General features: G+C 38.6%; 2 protein-coding genes across 2 annotated transcripts in view; both read right to left on the bottom strand.

Annotated features, from left to right (window-relative positions):
- Nucleotides 1–1,375: 1,375 nt before the first annotated feature.
- Nucleotides 1,376–3,621, bottom strand: LOC136239738 (delta(14)-sterol reductase LBR-like). Its single transcript, XM_066030464.1, has one exon. The coding sequence runs from the start codon at nt 2,699–2,701 to the stop codon at nt 1,469–1,471; it is 1,233 nt and encodes a 410-aa protein (XP_065886536.1). The 5' UTR covers nt 2,702–3,621; the 3' UTR covers nt 1,376–1,468.
- Nucleotides 3,622–4,153: 532 nt separating this feature from the next.
- The window catches only part of LOC136239739 (zinc finger CCCH domain-containing protein 15-like), a 14,950-nt gene continuing 452 nt past the window's right edge, over nt 4,154–18,651 (bottom strand). Inside the window, exons 5-12 of the mRNA XM_066030465.1 lie at nt 18,543–18,618; nt 15,641–15,793; nt 9,758–9,849; nt 9,524–9,706; nt 9,399–9,476; nt 9,269–9,346; nt 9,060–9,155; nt 4,154–4,449 (exon numbers count right to left, since the gene is read on the bottom strand). Coding sequence (XP_065886537.1) covers nt 4,219–4,449; nt 9,060–9,155; nt 9,269–9,346; nt 9,399–9,476; nt 9,524–9,706; nt 9,758–9,849; nt 15,641–15,793; nt 18,543–18,618 — 987 coding nt within the window. The 3' untranslated portion in view covers nt 4,154–4,218. The remainder of the gene's footprint in view (nt 4,450–9,059; nt 9,156–9,268; nt 9,347–9,398; nt 9,477–9,523; nt 9,707–9,757; nt 9,850–15,640; nt 15,794–18,542; nt 18,619–18,651) is intronic.

The raw sequence follows: 18,651 nt of genomic DNA, 5'->3' as shown, positions 1-18,651 counted from the left end.
TAGGTGATGATTGGCATTGATAAGGTCAAGTCTTTCTTCTAAGAGAAGCCTGAGGTGTTACTTGTAACAGTGCCTTTTGCTGAATGTACTCCAGTTAGACACTCTCTCCATACAAATATTATGAACTCTTGGTATAATAACCCAATAGATATCTACAATTTTTGGAGAGAAAAAATTGTATTCAATGGAATTTTCTACTGACTACCTGATGCCTTCAGACAAGCATAACTTGTTAACAGCTAAAGCTACGGTCTTCTGTTCGACGTCACTTCAGGTGCCTCACCGCAGTACATAGAATGCACGTATCATGGACTTACCCGTGTCCTCCTTTATGTCCCATTTCTTTTTGCCGACAGCCTGAGGTATCAATTTGCACTGGCACGGTGGTTTCCCAGCCACTACAGGAATTGTTTGTACTTTCTACGGAGACTGCAACATCAAAATGTTCAGAAACAATCACCAGAATATAATCTCCCAGCCCTAATAAAAATTATTGCTCAACCAAATGTGTGCCCTGATCATCCATTACTAAAACATAGATTGATTGTTTTGCTTCATTTTCCACACAAATGAAGAACAGTACAAGAAGCCAGTCATGCTACAGATATCAAAGTACTGAAGCCACAACATGTTATCACATATGATAGTGGAGAAAGAAATGAAGAGCCAAGGTAAGCCCATGATGGATGAAGGTAAGTCTGTTGTAGCTGCTTAGGATGAAGCGTCATCAAGCATTGAAGTCAAGCCCGTAGCCTAACCTTAGTTAAGTATCAGTTAGTCAATAGAAAATTATAAAAGATTTGATTTGAATTCCACAGAAATTTGTTGAAGGGTTTGGGGGTCACTCTGAAGACACTGACAGGCTTGGTTATGCCTAACCAATACCACAAAGCTGTTACGAAGGAACAATGAGGTTAGAAAGCCCGAAAATCCATGATCGCTACTATAATATGGTTGTGGTCCTTACCCTTAGCTAAACAGTTACTATTGCCAATCATACATACACGTATTACCAAGAGTACATAATAAAAATAAGGAGGGAGAGTGTCTAACTGCCAATACAGTCTGTACAAAATCACTGCGTATTATTGAATAGACAATGATCTTTGAACAAATTAACACTTTTACTGATGATAGAGATCTGTTGATAGGTGTTGAGTGCTGTTGATAAGTGTTGAATAATGTAAAGCTTTTGCTCTACCAATGTGTGGATTGTCTATAATACGCAGTGATTTTGGCTGAAGGTGTCCTAGTTAGACACTCTCCCTCCCTATTTTTATTATGTACTCTTGGTATTACAATAGCTAATATGTGTTGTAATGACCAGTATTGTGTGTGTTGTGTAGGGTCACTCATTAGAACCACCACCACTGGATGAAGCTAAAGAAGAACATTAACATGATTATCTCTAATACATAACACTTCCTAATATTGTTGGATCAGTCAACATTTCCTAATATTAATGTTACTAGTAAACATAAGGGATTAACCTCCACTTGACAATCTTGCAGTACTTGTCCCAGTCATGACCATATTTAGCTCTGCAGTGTTTCTCATCACGTAACTGACGATGGATTAGTAGAATAGTGAAATAGGTCACATAAAAGTATGGTAAGATGCTGTTGAAGCCACACGGTAGAGACCATGATAAAGCCATCATCAAGTCACCGACGTAGTTTGGATGACGACATATCCCCCACCAACCTGATATCATCAGTTTTGTTCCTCGATTAGTTTGTAATGTTTCTAAGTGTTTGACACTAGGATGATTGGGATCTCGTCTGAACAGATCTTTCTGTCCATTAGCACCTCTGAATGTCATGTACCCTAACAGCTTGATACCAACTATAACAGCTGCTGCCCACATGGGCAAGTTAACAGGGTGATCTACCAAGTATCTTGCTTGTAAGGAATAAGTGAATGGGACCCATGCCAGGTCTCCAAATGCTAACATGTAACCAAATCCATCATGTACGACATCCATTGTTGTTAATATGGCTTCCTCGTACCACAATCCATCAAAGATATACCAAAACTGAAAAGTACAAACCAATCCCATTGAGACAGAAACATTACCTTGTAACTCGTACTCCTTGACAAGCAAGCAATAGTTAATGAATACCCAACCAACAAGTCCTGGTCGCATCTCACAAAACAACTTCAAATCGAACATCTTCCCAACTCGAGGATTAAGTTCTCTACCTATGAAGAAGTCGTACACAACATTACCGGTGTTACCACCCTCAGCAAGTAATGCTCCATGACTGAATGACTTCAAATAAAGATATAAACTCAATATAGTTGAGAATATTATAGAACTGGTAGCTAGAGCAAGGTAGTTGTCATACACAAAGCTAACTGGAGTGTCAAAGTATATAGCTGTTGCGAACAAGATGTGCGTCAATAGGAAGGCATGGATCCCATTCATTCTGTACTCCAGCCTGGAGCCATCTTTTAGTTTCATCCCTTTAGCGGTGTAACCCAGTGGTGAAATGTAGATCAGTGAGTGGTAAACAAACCATAATACATACACCACCATCGCCTTCCAGTTGAAAAACTCTCCAATTGGCGGGAGACTGGGAATGGTCATCACTGAGCAACTGTCACGAGCACAGAAGACATACAGACCATAAATTGTAACGGGTAGTCCGAATATCATAAAGAACACGTTCACTGGCCCACCAAACTCGTAGCGACCCATCACTTCTGACCTCGCTTCTGACACCTTCACGGGAACCTACACACTGTCACGAGCTAGTTGCATAATGCCTAATAATCTTACAGGCTGTGAAAACTGTAAATGTTTTGCATTCGTTAATTGTTTCAATGGTACAGGTATTATCTACGCGTGAGTCTACGCGCAAACTGTACTCTGCCATATCTGAACAAGACTGGAAGCTTGAGGGCACGTGGGAATGATGCAAACCAAAGGTGGGCGTAGCTCTCATGCGGTTACTCAATTGACAAACAGCTGCAGGCGATTAGTGATGCTATATCGAGCGAAGCATCGACTCTTGTGACTCTATAATGGAACTGTCAGCAGCAGACACTGCTCCAAGTTATGGCCGGAGGAACAAGTTCAAGTTGAGTTCATTTCCCGACTACGTTCGTAAAGTACAGCAAATTGCTTGTAACCAATCGGTCACCGTTACTAGGGGCCAAGTACCGTTACAACAGACAAGAGACAAAAAACAAAATTTGTCACGAGCACTATCATGTTTCGAGACGTCTTCAAACAGTCCTGTGTTAACCAGACCACCTGCAAGACCAAGGGCCGCTACCTTACCGCCACTTCATATTAACGGTCACGGGAATACTGCTGGGAAGATTAACAAACTGCCAAAGACTACTCTACCACACAAAGACTGTCTGATTACTTGTTCAGGTTCTAGTAGTCCTTTATCAAGCAGTGACCACCACCTGCACAGAGCCTCATCTTTTCCACAAATCGACCCCAAACCTGTCGGCCACCAACAGAAAGGTAAAAACAAGTCACCATACTTGCAGCCTCTTGTACACAAACCTTACTATCGCAAACAACTACCACTCACCAACAAGACAAGCAGAACTGGTAGAAAACAAGCAGAGAAGACGAAAACTGACAGTCGCACACGAAGCCATACAATACACGAAATAATACCTGCTGAAAAACAGAACGAGTGTATGGACAAGCTTGTAGCACCAACAACTACACTGACCATTCCCAGCATCACATTGAGGGCTGCCACACCTTCTAGTACCGAATCAGAATTGTCAACATCTCTAATTGACCAGTTTACTGCAAGGAAACAGTTAGCTGCTGAACTAGAGAAATTAAACAGTGAAGTACAAGATATTGTTGTGTGTGTAGAGAAGGTAGAATAATATTAACCTAACAAGAATTGAACAGCCAGCAACTAGTGGGTGTAATAGCTATAATGGTTGATTGTAGAACTCCATTCTTTGGGCCTTAGATCCTTGGGTACTAGCTAAGCAGTGTCATCACTCACTGATATGTAATGCTCAGCATGGATGTGGTTGTGATAATAAGCCAACAAGTCTATATATGGTCATAGATGGTTACTATAATAACACAGGGTTGTGTCTAGTATTGGTTAGTGGTGAAGACCCACTGATAGGCTCCCTAGTGAAACTGAACCATTAATAACCACAGTAATTGCTATGGTAACCATTAATAACAGTATTGCAGTGATCTGATAGATATAAAATTATTATAATTTAGTGATCATCATCAAGGTCTTCTATGTCCTCCATTGCCATGATCTCCTCAGTAAACAGTTCCTCATCAATAAGCTCCTCTTGAAACAATTCTTCATCTACAGGTGGTCCACCTACTGCACCTAATAGTTCATCATCACCAATATGGCTGTCCACACCAATGTTGCTGATTGGAGCCACTGTAGCTAAGTTAGTCAGGTCTAAACCTTCTTCACCAGAAGCTTCATCAAACTACAAGAACACATATTTGTGGTCACAAGTGTTAACATTCCTCACTAACTAAGATCACAACAAACATCAGGTGTACAGTTTATAAGAAGGCCTTCAGGGAATTGTCACCTAACTAATAATGGATCACAAATGTATATCAAGTAGAGCTGGGAATGGTTTGTATGGACAGCTGGCTCAACATAATATCATTCACTTTATCCCTCAATAAGATCTTGTGGCCAGCAAACTATAAAGTTAATTATTATGTTTCTGGTTCCCTTCCTGGTCAATTTTTGTTTTTATGTCTTGTAAACAACTTAATATGGTAGGACCAGAAACATACAATTAACTTTGCACAGCCTAACCAAGAGTTACTATTATTAACTCTTGATGAAACTCTTTCCACTATACACTCACAACAAGTATGGATAATGTAGTACTTGCTTGTTAGCTAGGGAAGTGATGTATTGTGTTGGGGTGGCTGAATGAAGGTCTGTGAGGGTTCTGGGACACACATGGATACACTACCAATTCACACATTAGAATTGATACTGAGATGAACAATACGACATCTGTGCCCCCTGCTATCATGTACTAATATGGTATTGTGTTATAATATTTGATATCTCCCACTAATGGACCATTTTATGACATAAGAGGTTTACAGCAAAACTGTAAAGCACCAACTGAAAAATGTTGAAATGTGTCAAATTATGTCATCACAACTTTGATAGGTCACAATTCTGGTGACTTCCTGTATTGCATAGATCCAAATCATGGGATCACATGATCATGGGTTCACATGGGCTGGGTGATGTGAGTATTACCATCTACTGTACACATTAGGGCTGAAAAAGATCCCAGTATTATATGGATAGCCATCAGGATATGATTTTCTTTAATACAAAGCTTTTACACTATACTGTTTAAGTAGGGACCACCCCAAAAATTTCGCACGTGCTCCAAATTCTACCTTTGAAAATCATCTTTGCAATTTGGGATCCCGTTCGTGACCACACCCATTAAATAAAGATCTAGGTGGACTAATAGCGATAGAGTATGGAGACCACACCTCTTAACAATCTAGCTATTTACTTAACAGTAAACAAGATGACCTCACTCCTTATTGGTCTAGCTAGCTACATACCCCTTGGCTGAATCGAGATACTGTCATGCTTGATATTCTAATAGAACAGTCACAAGTTACACTGTAGCTAGCTGTACATGTGCTACAACAAAAAACTAAACAAACAAAAAAAATTGTTAATTTAATAATGAAGTAGGAGATGAATGATGGTATTACAGCATAGCTCAGTGGGAAAGTCCCTATTGCAATGATCCCTACTTCATTTTAAATTAACAATTTTTAAAAACACATTAACCCTTAAACCCGCAGAGAATTTTTTGGAAATGCGTGTTTACACAATATGAGCACACATGGCGACACTAGGTGGGGTAACTTAATTCTTACAGCCTACAAATATACATAGATTAAAAGTGTGTTCACTGGGCTACTTGAAGAAGGTTAAATGAACACTGTAACTACAGTGGCTTACTTATTATGAAGTGATGAACAGCAACGAGCGGCATTTCTGTGTTTCAAAAATCTTGCCACGTGTTTAATTTTGATTGTAGGTTTACTCACGTGAGTCATATATGGCCTGATGGAGAATTTCACAATGAATAAAATGGAAGTTGTTGCAAGGTGATAGGAGCAACTACCATCGAGTTATCGACCGTTTTATAAAGGTATGTAAAGGGTTTGCATGTTTCCTTACCGAGAAGTTATTTTCACGGCTAGTTTTGGCCTCACCATTTAGTGTTAGGGTAAATAAAACCCTAGGTATCAATTTAATCCTTGTTGCATCACAAGTAGAATAATGTAAATAGCGTAGCCATAGGATGGACACTTCGAAAGTTACAGTGCTTTGGCAAGACATGCATATTTATTAAGTTTAAGGTTACAGAATAGTTTAAAATGCGTGGGCGGAACAAATTACCAAACCTGCTTTAAACCAAGCAGGGATAAATAATTTCAACAACTGTGTAGTGTTAGCAATACAACTAATTGTGCTTGTTTGTTTTTACTACAGAACAACGACTGTTCTTGGGTGTGTGGTCTACAATAGGGTGATGTTTTATGAAAACGTGCCGCCAAAAACCAGACTAACAGATTACTGAATCCTTCTAATTTCAACACAAGTGACTAAACAACTAAAATATCTAGGTCCTGTGGAAGCGATTTTTTAAGTTACTGGTAGTATAGACGTTTTATTGAACTTTTAGTAGTTTTTTCGAGTGAAACAAACTCTTTGAAGGCATGTATCTGAGTCACTGGGAAGAAACATGCCAAAAACGCTTCCACAGGACCTAATAAATTTAATATACAATATCACTATGCCCCAGAAAAGCCAATAGAGCCTACAGCTTTTGCTGTATTTGGCGGCGGAAAAACATGGTAGTGACAGCTGGAGCTGAGCGATGTACGGGCTGGCTTACTTGTGTTACTACAACAAATTGTAGTGTTCCACCTGCCTCAAACTACACTGTAGCTACATAAAAACATTAAATATGAAGGGCTTCACTTTCATTTAAAACTTTTTTTACGCTGCTAGACTGGTTTTATGGGCTTCTCAAAAAGTATCGATAGGCATTCAAAATTTTGAACGATTTCCCGTGACTATACCGTAACCTTAAATCCAGTTTTCTGGATTATGCGGGTATAAGGGTTAAAACAAGAAGAGTATAATAGCTAGCTAGCTAGACATAAAAAGTAAACAAACTAGCTATTCAAAAAAAATTATAAGGAAATAGGGATTGATAGAATATACATGCTACAAAAAGTAAGGAAACAAGCTCAAAAATGTTACAGCTGAAATGAGAAATGATCCAGCAGTAAAAAGTAAGGAAACAAGATTAGACAACTACTTGCTAAAATGAGACACACTTTAATGCCTACTTTTGGCTAGTATCTTGAAATGAGACCATCAAATTAGCCGAAAGTAGGGATTAAAATGTGTCTCATTTTAGCAAGTAGTTGTCTAATCTTGTTTCCTTACTTTTTACTGCTGGATCATTTCTCATTTCAGCTGTAACATTTTTGAACTTTTTTCCTACTTTTTGTAGCATGTAGCTATATTATATCAATCCCTATTTCCTTTTTAATACCATACCTGTTTCACTGCCCATACAAAAGTCTCAATAGTAGCAGTGAAATTTATCCCGTATTTCACTGGTAGCAGTGAAAAAGTTGTAATTGCAATTTCATTGGCTAGAATTTATGTTAACAATTAGTGTTGACACATGTTTAGTACATAGTGACAAATTGCGTACATAGCAACGCTAATGCACAGCATGCGTATATGCGAGTATGGTATTAACTGGGAATAGCATGGGTAGCAGTGAAATTTGGGATAAATACCACTCTTGTTGTATTGGAAATGGTAAATTTCACTCGGCTTCGCCTCGTGAAATTTATCCCCATTTCCAATACAACACTCGTGATATTTATCCCAAATTTCACTGCTACCCATGCTATTACTAGTACTAATCACATAGTGATTTAGTTTGCTATACGTTAGTCTCAATAGTAGGAGTGCAATTAATCCCAAATCGCATGGCCTTGTTTCTGTAATTGCACTGTAAAGTAGCCAATAAAATAGCAGAATAACAGAAGCCTTTTAAGTGCAACAAGAAAGCGATATAATAAATAGCCAATGAAATAAGCTGACAATAGAAGCCTTTTAAGTGCAACAAGAAAGTGATATAATAAATAGCCAATGAAATAAGCTGACACATGAAGCCTTTTAAGTGCAACAACAAATGATGTAATACAAAGAAGGATGATGCAATCACCTGGTAGAAGTTAATGGCCACATAAAACTGGATAGATGTGTACTACAAACCACGAAGGGTGGTCACTATGTGATTAGTAGGCAATCACACGCATTTTCGTGCAATTATGTACTCGTAACAGCCAAAATTACACTCAAATGTGTGTGATTACCTATACAAAATTTAAATAGCTACTATCTACAGGGTACGTATAGTGGCCAACTTGTTAATTAATTATTTTAAAGGTTTTTTAATACAGCCAGTCTACATTAATTAACGTTCTGTGGGCAAGCCTACCAGTAGAGTAATTATAATACTTAGCATTACAACTATATCTACTTATAATTTAAGTTGTGGGGAGTAGATCAGGACTGGCGTTATGTCATGAAATCACACACAACTTCTTCTCTGACTAGCTAGTTAGCTGTACAGAACCAAACATCCCCCTAGGGTTTAGCAGGATAAAGCGTCCATGGCTATGGGTAAAGGAGGTGCTTTGAAATCAGTTAGTAAATTTTCTATGACCATCCCTGGTGGAGCTTAGCATTACACTGACTATATGGAACCCATTAGCACCTCAAGGCACATATTTTGTGCCTTGAGGCACTTAGGGGCTCCCGATGTCAATGATGTCAGTCCAGTATCACAAGTACAGGATGTTTGGATTTGGGTTGACCCTAACCCTGTTTGGATTTGCTGGTGGTTTTCACTTGATCAAGCAAGTTACTAGATCACAAGACATATTTGTGACATGCCACACCCCTGACACTACCATGCCACACCCCTACAACTATTACCTGTGATCTAGAATGTATAAACACTTCTCCTTCGTTATCGTCATCATCTTCCATAATTAATGTCGGGTTGAACTCAAATACCTCACGACCACTCACCTAACCATTACAAATTACAATAAGCTCAGTTATGGATTTTCTGTCCATTTGAACATTGTGCACCCCTCATTATGTATGTAATGTTCAAATGAATAGAGAATATTGATACTCACTCCGAGGGACTTTCCAGCTTTAAACGCTTCCTTCTTCTTGGCAAGCTCAGACGCTTCTTTGTCGCGTTTCTCTTTTAACTAAGTGACAAAAATGGCAGTGGTATTGTTGCTTGGACAACAGCTTAGTTACCTTTCTTTCTTTCCATCTCAGAAATGTTTCCAAAGTTACTTTAGTTAAAGGCTTATCAGAGCTAGCTAGTTTAGTTCTCTGCAACAAGAAGTAAATGCTATACCATGAGGACATTGCTGTCATACCTCTTGTTCTACTAACTCTTCAATAGTAACAACATCTTCATCGTCTTGTTCAGCTTTTGCCTTCTTGAACACAAAGCCGGGAGGAAGAGCATGTCTGTATATACACTTGTCCCCTCCGTTAGGACAAGTCCAGAACCATCCATACAAACCTTTCTCTATGGCTTGTAGGAAATGTTTACATACCTGTTCAGTTACCAGATAGCATATATCCCAGTACAGCCATATATCACATACTATCTCAGTTTTAGGTTTACTCTTCTCTGCACTGCCATGTTTTTTGTCGACAACTTCTTGCAGTTTAGTCTCATCCCAGGTGTCTATTGTGTCTGTAATATTATAAGTAGTTTACTGACTAGTATACTGAGTAGTTTACTAACTACTGAATAGTATACTGAGTAAAGTGATTGTTTATGGTCATTGGCTATCAGTATCATACAGTACGATAGTAGTGTATAGTAGGGACCACAAAGGCTGGGCATGACCCATGAAAAACATCACCCAAAAGCCAGCCTCAATTTTCCCTGATGATGATGAGGCAGTATTGGTTAGGTAAAACTAAAGCCTTCAGATCGACCTGAATTGCTTCAACAAGTTGCTACAAATTTTTTATTATTTTTTTAATTAAATAGAATTTTCTACTGGCTGACTGAGTAACTGACTGATACCTTTCAGACTAGCGTAACTTGATAAAAAAAACGCTGAGTTACACTACAAAAGTCAACTAGGTGTAACAAGTGTGCAATTGAGATACTCTAATAGAGCAGTCACCCTAATAGAACATTCAGCTTCATAATAAGTCACTCTATTAGAACGTTCAGTTACAAACAAGTCACCATGTAGAGAGTTCAGCTAACAAGTCACCCTGTAGAGAGTTCATCTACAAAAAAAGTCACCCTGTAGAGAGTTCTACAAACAAGTCACCCTGTAGAGAGTTCATCTACAAAAAAAGTCACCCTGTAGAGAGTTCTACAAACAAGTCACCCTGTAGAGAGATTAGCAAGAAACAAATCATGCTGTAGAATGATCAGCTGGGAACAAGGCACACTGAAAAAGATACTTTTCAAGTCACCTTATGGTGGGCTATCATGTTGCAGCTGCAGGTTTAGTGCTGGTCTAATACTAGATCCAGCCTGTAAACTTGATTGTTTTTCATGTAAACAAATAGTTTTGTTGTCAAGGTCCAAAAAGTAGTGTTCCAAAGGACTTTTAACATGTCTCCCCTTCTAAAATCACTTAGTACGCATGCTATAAACCCCATAAGAAATTTGGTGCTTTTATCAAAAAGTGAACGATTACCTTAATTAGAGGGTCTTAGGTGCTGCACTATTATTAAAATTTTTGCCATTAACCTACCATCACAGCCATTTCTTGATCACCACCTTTGATTCACATCTTTTTCACCGTGGCTTTTTGGATGCCGCACCCTTTTTTTACAGCTTGGTTGTTTTTTGATTAGATAACTAATACAATACAATAAGCAGTAGTAGTAGTACACAATATCTGTTCTTATTATTCCCTACAAGAGCAGCTCCAGGAATTTTGGTGAAATTTTCTGTTGCAAGTATACTTAAATCTAAGGGGTCTGAGGACATGCTTCCCCCTAATCTATGGGGTCTGCTCCCCCTAATCTAAGGGGTCTGAGGGCATTCTCCCCTCTAATCTAAGAGGTCTGAGGACATGCTCCCCCTTAATCTAAGGGGTCTGAGGACATGCTTCCCCTTAATCTAAGGGGTCTGAAGACATGCTCCCCCCCTAGGAGGGGTCTGAAGGCATGCTCCCCCCCTAGGAGATTTTGTATTCTGAGATCGAATCCGGTACTAATTTTCACCAACATTTTAAACGTATGTGAGAATTTAGTGATATAGGAAAATTTTCAGGTGTTAAGGTGGCGCTGAAGTAATTATGTGAAGCCGTACAATGCCCATTTGTCACCATTAAAATTAGCCCACGTGCTTAATTAGCTATTTTACGGTGGTGGAGAACTCTGCTTGTGAACCATGTAGTCTACATTTAAAGGGTTCTTATGATAGTCTTTAATGTTGTAGCTTAGCATGCCAAGTTCCGTGAAATCACCCGCTTTAATTTCGTGGCTATTAAACTCTGAACTTACGAGCCGATTTTAAAAATAACTCACCCCAGAAACAACCTAGCGCTAAGCCGCCTTGGCTCTTATGGTTTCTCACCTTGTAGAACAACTCTATGGAATCCTTTTTAACGATAACAACGTGGAAACTGGTTAAAATGCAAACCCGCATTTTTCAACAAGTGATATCACGCCCGTCAACAGCGAATCGCAAAAAATCTTTCCATAGCCCTGTAAAGAAATGCTTCACCAGTGCCTCTGCCAAATTTTGAGAGTCTATGGTAAGTAAATATGGAGTTATTTCACGAATTGTGGGACAGTGTAACTGGCCAGGGCGCGCTCCGTAAAGCAGTAATCACGCGATGACAGCTGGTGTTGTTCGCTGTGAAGTTACCAGAGTTTTGACAAGGCGATGAAGTCAGTACGTGAATATCGTTACTTGTATCAGCAATAGTAGCCTGACAGTCTGATAAAGCTGGTTCTTTCAATATTTCGAAGCGCTTCGCTTTGTTCTATTAGTTTTCCGTGTTTTTTCGTGCATGACCACAAACGTGATGTCCCATTGGCCTTGTAAGGCTTCATTTGATTACTTCAGCGCCACCTTAAACACTTTGATATACAATGTCAGATAATTGTGTTGGTAATTCAGTACAGACAAAACATTAGGGTAGTTGACTGCTCTATTAGAGTATTTTTAATTTAATATACTTGAACAGTTTCTGGAACCTCAGGACCTGTACCTGCCCTAACATGAAAGATAAGGCTGAACCACATCATTTCTTATAAGCACAATAATATGTGCTAATAATCCACCTAAGCCCCACTACCCCCTCCAGGTGGCCGATTTGATACTAGGGCCGAGCGATACTACCGTTTTAGCGATATATCGCGATATTTTGAAAGTATCGATATCGTGATATTTTGTTATTAACTATCGTGATACCATGCCTGTACATTACTGTCCATTTGTTATGCAGTACTAGGCTAAGAATCCTTGTAAATGATAAAGTTCACCCATCTGGTTCCCCTGCAGAGATAGTGCAATACATAAGCCCTTAAAATTGACATAATCGTTCACTTTTTGATAAAAGCACCAATTGTTTTACAGAGTATATGGAGCGTGTACTAAGTGTTTTAAGAAGGGGAGGCATGTAAAAAGTCCTCAGGAACACCCCTTTTTGCACCCTGACAAGAAAACTATTTGTTACTATTAAAAATCAATCATGTTTCTATCAAGTTAACTGCTGGGCCTAGTATCATAGTAGTACAAAGCATACAGCTGGAACATAATAGCCTATTAGTAATCTATAAAAAAACAAATAGTTTTCTCACCTAGGCAGTAAACAAAATCACTAAAATTTCCATTTGCAGGGATTCTGTTAAAGTTTTGGACCTTCAATGCTGACGATTGTGTAGTACTATGTACAAGGATCATCCTGATGTGTATCGTTTCTTTATTAAAGGGGTATAACAAAAGTTATTTAATGCTAAAGTCACAGGTGGATATCTCAACAGAAAACCATGAACTACAGCAGTTCAATTATCAAGCACAGAGCTTGAACAAAAGGTCCCTTGTCCTTATACTGGGCACCATATGAAAAGTAATTAAATTTCTAGTTTAATGAAGGCAGTTGCAAGTTGTTTCAACATCTTGTTCTCAAGTTACAGCACTTTCAATTCAGTGTAATATAGCATAAGCAAGAAAAGCACACAGATGAGTATTAAGGCATTTCTTAGTGCTGTGATAATGATCAAAATAAGCATAAAGGAGCTGGGTTCCAATGAAGTGAGATTTTGAGCACTAAGAAGTACCTTATGACACACCCTTGTGCTTTTCTTGCTTATGCTATATTACACTGAATTGAAAGCACTGTAACTTGAGAACAAGATGTTGAAACAACTTGCAACTGCCTTCATTAAACTAGAAATTTAATTTTTCATATGGTGCCCAGTATAAGGACAAGGGACCTTTTGTTCAAGCTCTGTGCTTGATAATTGAACTGCTGTAGTTCATGGTTTTCTGTTGAGATATCCACCTGTGACTTTAGCATTAAATAACTTTTGTTATACTCCTTTAATAAAGAAACGATACACATCAGGATGATCCTTGTACATAGTACTACACAATCGTCAGCATTGAAGGTCCAAAACTTTAACAGAATCCCTGCAAATGGAAATTTTAGTGATTTTGTTTACTGCCTAGGTGAGAAAACTATTTGTTTTTTTATAGATTACTAATAGGCTATTATGTTCCAGCTGTATGCTTTGTACTACTATGATACTAGGCCCAGCAGTTAACTTGATAGAAACATGATTGATTATTAATAGTAACAAATAGTTTTCTTGTCAGGGTGCAAAAAGGGGTGTTCCTGAGGACTTTTTACGTGCCTCCCCTTCTTAAAACACTTAGTACACGCTCCATATACTCTGTAAAACAATTGGTGCTTTTATCAAAAAGTGAACGAATATTTGGCTTAGGTGCTGGACTAAGAGGTGTGAACACCATAACAACCTCAAAGCATGTGTTACAATAACTGTTACTGTATACAAGGATGATAGTGGCTAGTTTGCTATCACCTATAACAGGAATGCTGAGCAATACACTATGTGGCACCAGCTATGATTGACTTATTTGTAAGTATCGTGAACTATTCAGTATTGTGAATAGTGGCTTTAGTATTGATCGTGATACTAAAATGGCAGTATCGCTCAGCCCTATTTGATACCCCACTACAAATGGGACATTTGACAATCCACCATATTTTAGTGTTTACTCAACTAGTGTTGTTTTAGTTCTAAGGAACTAGAACTAAATCTAGTTTTAGTACAGCAATTTAATTCTAGTTCTAGTACACTAGAACTAAACTAAAATTGTGGTCTATTTTAGTTCTAAAACTCTTTCAATTTTTGATTCAAAAACTAGAACTAAACCAAAACCTTTAAAACTAATTAAAAGGTTTCTCAAGCAATCCTACATAAAAAGGTATTGTGCACTATATAAACCACTTAACACTTCTCTTTGAAGATGGTGATGCCTGCAAATGCTACTATAAAACATTGTTATTCAGCATTAATTCTGCTGATTTACGTTATTTAAGCACAGTTCTATTGCGGTAAGTGGAAGTTGTGCTGAACCAGGTGGAAGGCCTAAGTCAAGTGGAGTGTGGAACCACTTCAGGCATGATAAGATCAAGGACAAAAGTGTGTGTACTATGAAAAGTACTGATGGTTTGGTTTGTGGTATATAAAGAATTTAAAGGACAATATTCTATAAACTTGAAGAAGCATTTGAAGACATGCCATACTGATGCTTATAAACATTTTGAAGCAGCTGAAATTGAAAAGACAAAAGGAGAGGTTCTTCTAGCCAGTTGAAACAGTCCTCCTTGCCAATACGTAGTTTAGGATCTAAATTGTACAACCCTAATAACAATAAACATAAGGCTATTATACATTTCATCTTGCAATCTTTATAGGTGCTAACAATGTACCACTGAATTTAGTAGATAACAGCAAATTCCGTGTATTAATTGAAGAATTGGATTCTCAGTACAGTTTGCCTCATTGATATAAAATGGGAAATAAAATTGAAAAATCTATCAAAACACCAAATCTTAAGTTTCTGGAAGTCTAGGGGGTGCTACCAAGGTTAGTATATGTGAAGATATCTAACACTAACACTAACTAAAATGAAACTAATACTAACTAAATTACAGAAATATGAGGTACCAGAACTAATACTAACTAAAACTATGGTGGACTAAGGGTACTAGAACTAGTAAAATGAATTTGCTGTACTAAAACAACACTATACTCAACACTAAATATATACAAGAATAAACCAAAGTACACTGGGTGCGGGACTTGTGTCCCCATGGGTTGGGAATTTGAGTTTTGAAAAAGTTTGTCAAATCCCTCACTGTTGCCTGGGGAGGGGGAAATAATATTGATCAGTGCATACATAACATACTGTTAGATACTCTTGATGACATTGATCATATTTGATCACATTGATCACTCTTGGAGTTACTCACCATTCTCTAAAGTGACATCACGTGAGTCAACATAAAGGTTCCTTTTCTCTGACTTTCTTTCCAACGTTAGGTCATGTGAGAACTTACACCTGTCTCCTTTGGAACACTGCCCTTGTTTGAAGAATACACAGAGAACACTCTTTGGGTCAGCATCTAAGGAGAATAATGGATATGTATGTAATAGACTGCCTTCCTCCTGGTCGCCCCTAGCAACATGAATTTGATGGTAACATATGGAGGGCAATGGCAGATCCAGGATGGGTCATTTGGGGCAATATGCACATTTTACTAGTATTTACAACAAATTCACCTGAAACCACAGAAAACCAAAGTCAACTGGCTGTGAAATTGTCACCCAGCACCTTTGTGCATACTAAGCGCCTCTAAAAATAACAGTGAGACACTGCGAAGAGGTAATTATTTGCTGCTTCAAAAACGTAGCATCTAACAAGACAATCTGGCTCTCCCCAACCACCTACAACTTAGCCCGTTTGTGCCCCTCCCCTTGCCAGCTCCTGGATCCGCCTCTGGAGGGGGAAACTGAAGTTACATAACCTTTCTGGTAAATACCACAGTGTTGTCGATGTAGGCCAAACAATGGCAGCAAAGGTACTGGAATTATCCAGTCTGTTGTCTTATGTCGACACATGTGATTGGTACTACGAGAAAAATGGTGGAGATTTGAGCTAAGAGTTACTGTGTGTCCAATTACAATAAATAATTGTAAATTATTACTTGTCGTTTTGCCACCTTTACCACGATTTGTCCAATGTGCACCATTGTCATGTGCTAATGAAAATGGGAGACCCTAACTGCGTACATGTTGTGGTTATCAGTAACAACGGCTGTGGAAATAACTCTGTGGCAAACCCTGAAGGCATGATTCGCTATTCGGGTGATCAAACTTATGTCCAGCCTGTAAATCTGCTCAGTCTCATTGACAAGATCACACTGAAGGCTGTAAACAAAGACAAGAAGATGGTTTCTAAACTGTTCAACTAAGAAAGACAAGCCCATTGGAAATTGATTCCTTTTCAAGTCTTGTTATTTGATTATTTGAAGCCAGCTGAAGGATGACACCACCAGCGAGGATTTTATAAGACATCAAGCAGGATAACACACACTGATAAGACATCAAGCAGGATAACACACACTGATAAGACATCAAGCAGGATAACACACACTGATAAGACATCAAGCAGGATAACACACACTGATAAGACATCAAACAGGAAAACACACGCTGATAAGACATCAAGCAGGATAACACACACTGATAAGACATCAAACAGGATAACACACACTGATAAGACATCAAGCAGGATAACACACACTGATAAGACATCAAACAGGAAAACACACACTGGTAAGACATCAAACAGGATAACACACACTGATAAGACATCAAGCAGGATAACACACACTGATAAGACATCAAGCAGGATAACACACTCTGATAAGACATCAAACAGGATAACACACACTGATAAGACATCAATCAGGATAACACACGCTGATAAGACATCAAGCAGGATAACACACTCTGATAAGACATCAAGCAGGATAACACACTCTGATAAGACATCAAGCAGGATAACACACTCTGATAAGACATCAAGCAGGATAACACACACTGATAAGACATCAAGCAGGATAACACACACTGATAAGACATCAAGCAGGATAACACACTCTGATAAGACATCAAGCAGGACAACACACACTGATAAGACATCAAGCAGGATAACACACTCTGATAAGACATCAAGCAGGATAACACACACTGATAAGACATCAAACAGGATAACACACACCGATACATCACCATTAACAGTTGACAAACATCGTGAAGTACACTAACGGATATAGCTGATATTACATGTACAGCTTGTTTTGTCACGCATTGATGGCTCATATATTGAGATATCCTTGCTCTTTCGGTTTCTGATTGCTGCAAGTATACATGATGCTGCCTGGTACAGTCCACTTGCTTGAATGTTTTACATACGTATCACATGCTAACTACAGCTCCATTTCTGCTGGATTTCGCACACAAAAATGCTAGGGTGGGCCAATATCTGCTGTACAAAAGTCACCAGTCTCTTCTTCATGACCTCCACTTCATACTACCTGTTTAATGAAACAGAGCAATCAGTCGATGAACTGTCCATTCAGACATGTTAAACAGCAACACAATAGTTGACTGCGTAAGACTCTAGGTTAGGTAAACCACACAATCCTCCATCGAAGCTGTCTAATCAAAGGTCTACACCATATGTAAAGGCATTACTGCTTAGACTATTGTCGACAGCTACAGCTTACACAATTAGAAATTTTCACATGCACAAACAAGTGCTTTGCACATGTTCAAATTTACGAGGACAATGGACTAGAAAATTCTGGTAGCAAGTAATATCAACCCCGATGATATTAGGAAAGAATTTCATGAACACTTCTATCAGTTATCCTGTATTGCTTATTACTACTGTGGTAGGCTTTGCTGGCACCTTCAGGGTGAATGGGTGTCGTAGCACTGTAAGGTATAGTTGATTTCTCTCAACACTGCCTCCCATTAAGGCACCCTTCAGACACTTTTCAGCACAAATGAGGCACCCCTGAAATCAGCTCATTATTAGTGAGGTGATTGTAATACCCAGGAAACAGCTGGAATCTGCTACTATTTTAACAAAAACACGTTTGATGGCTAGTAAGAATTTATTCCACTCAGGACCCCCCTCATCTCTTCACTTAGTCTACAGTGTATATGGGATGGAAATTATTCACGTTTCTTTTTTAAAATTAGATTTTGCCTCTTCTGCATCAAAAATAACCGATACATTTCTTGGGGGGGGGGGGGGGGGGGGACGGAAGGGGGAGTGGCTATCCTGTCAAACTTACTAACCTTTAGAAACCTGCTGGGCGGCTGGTTTAAGAACACTACCTAGTTCTACCTCTTCTTTTTTAAGATCTTTTTCTTTCTACATGAACAATGTTAATGACATGAACTAGTG

This window comes from Dysidea avara, chromosome 12, assembly GCF_963678975.1.
Source record: "Dysidea avara chromosome 12, odDysAvar1.4, whole genome shotgun sequence".
In the NCBI taxonomy this organism is placed as follows: domain Eukaryota; kingdom Metazoa; phylum Porifera; class Demospongiae; order Dictyoceratida; family Dysideidae; genus Dysidea; species Dysidea avara.
Note: the sequence above shows the minus strand (reverse complement) of the source record. Positions and strands in the feature narration are given on the sequence as shown.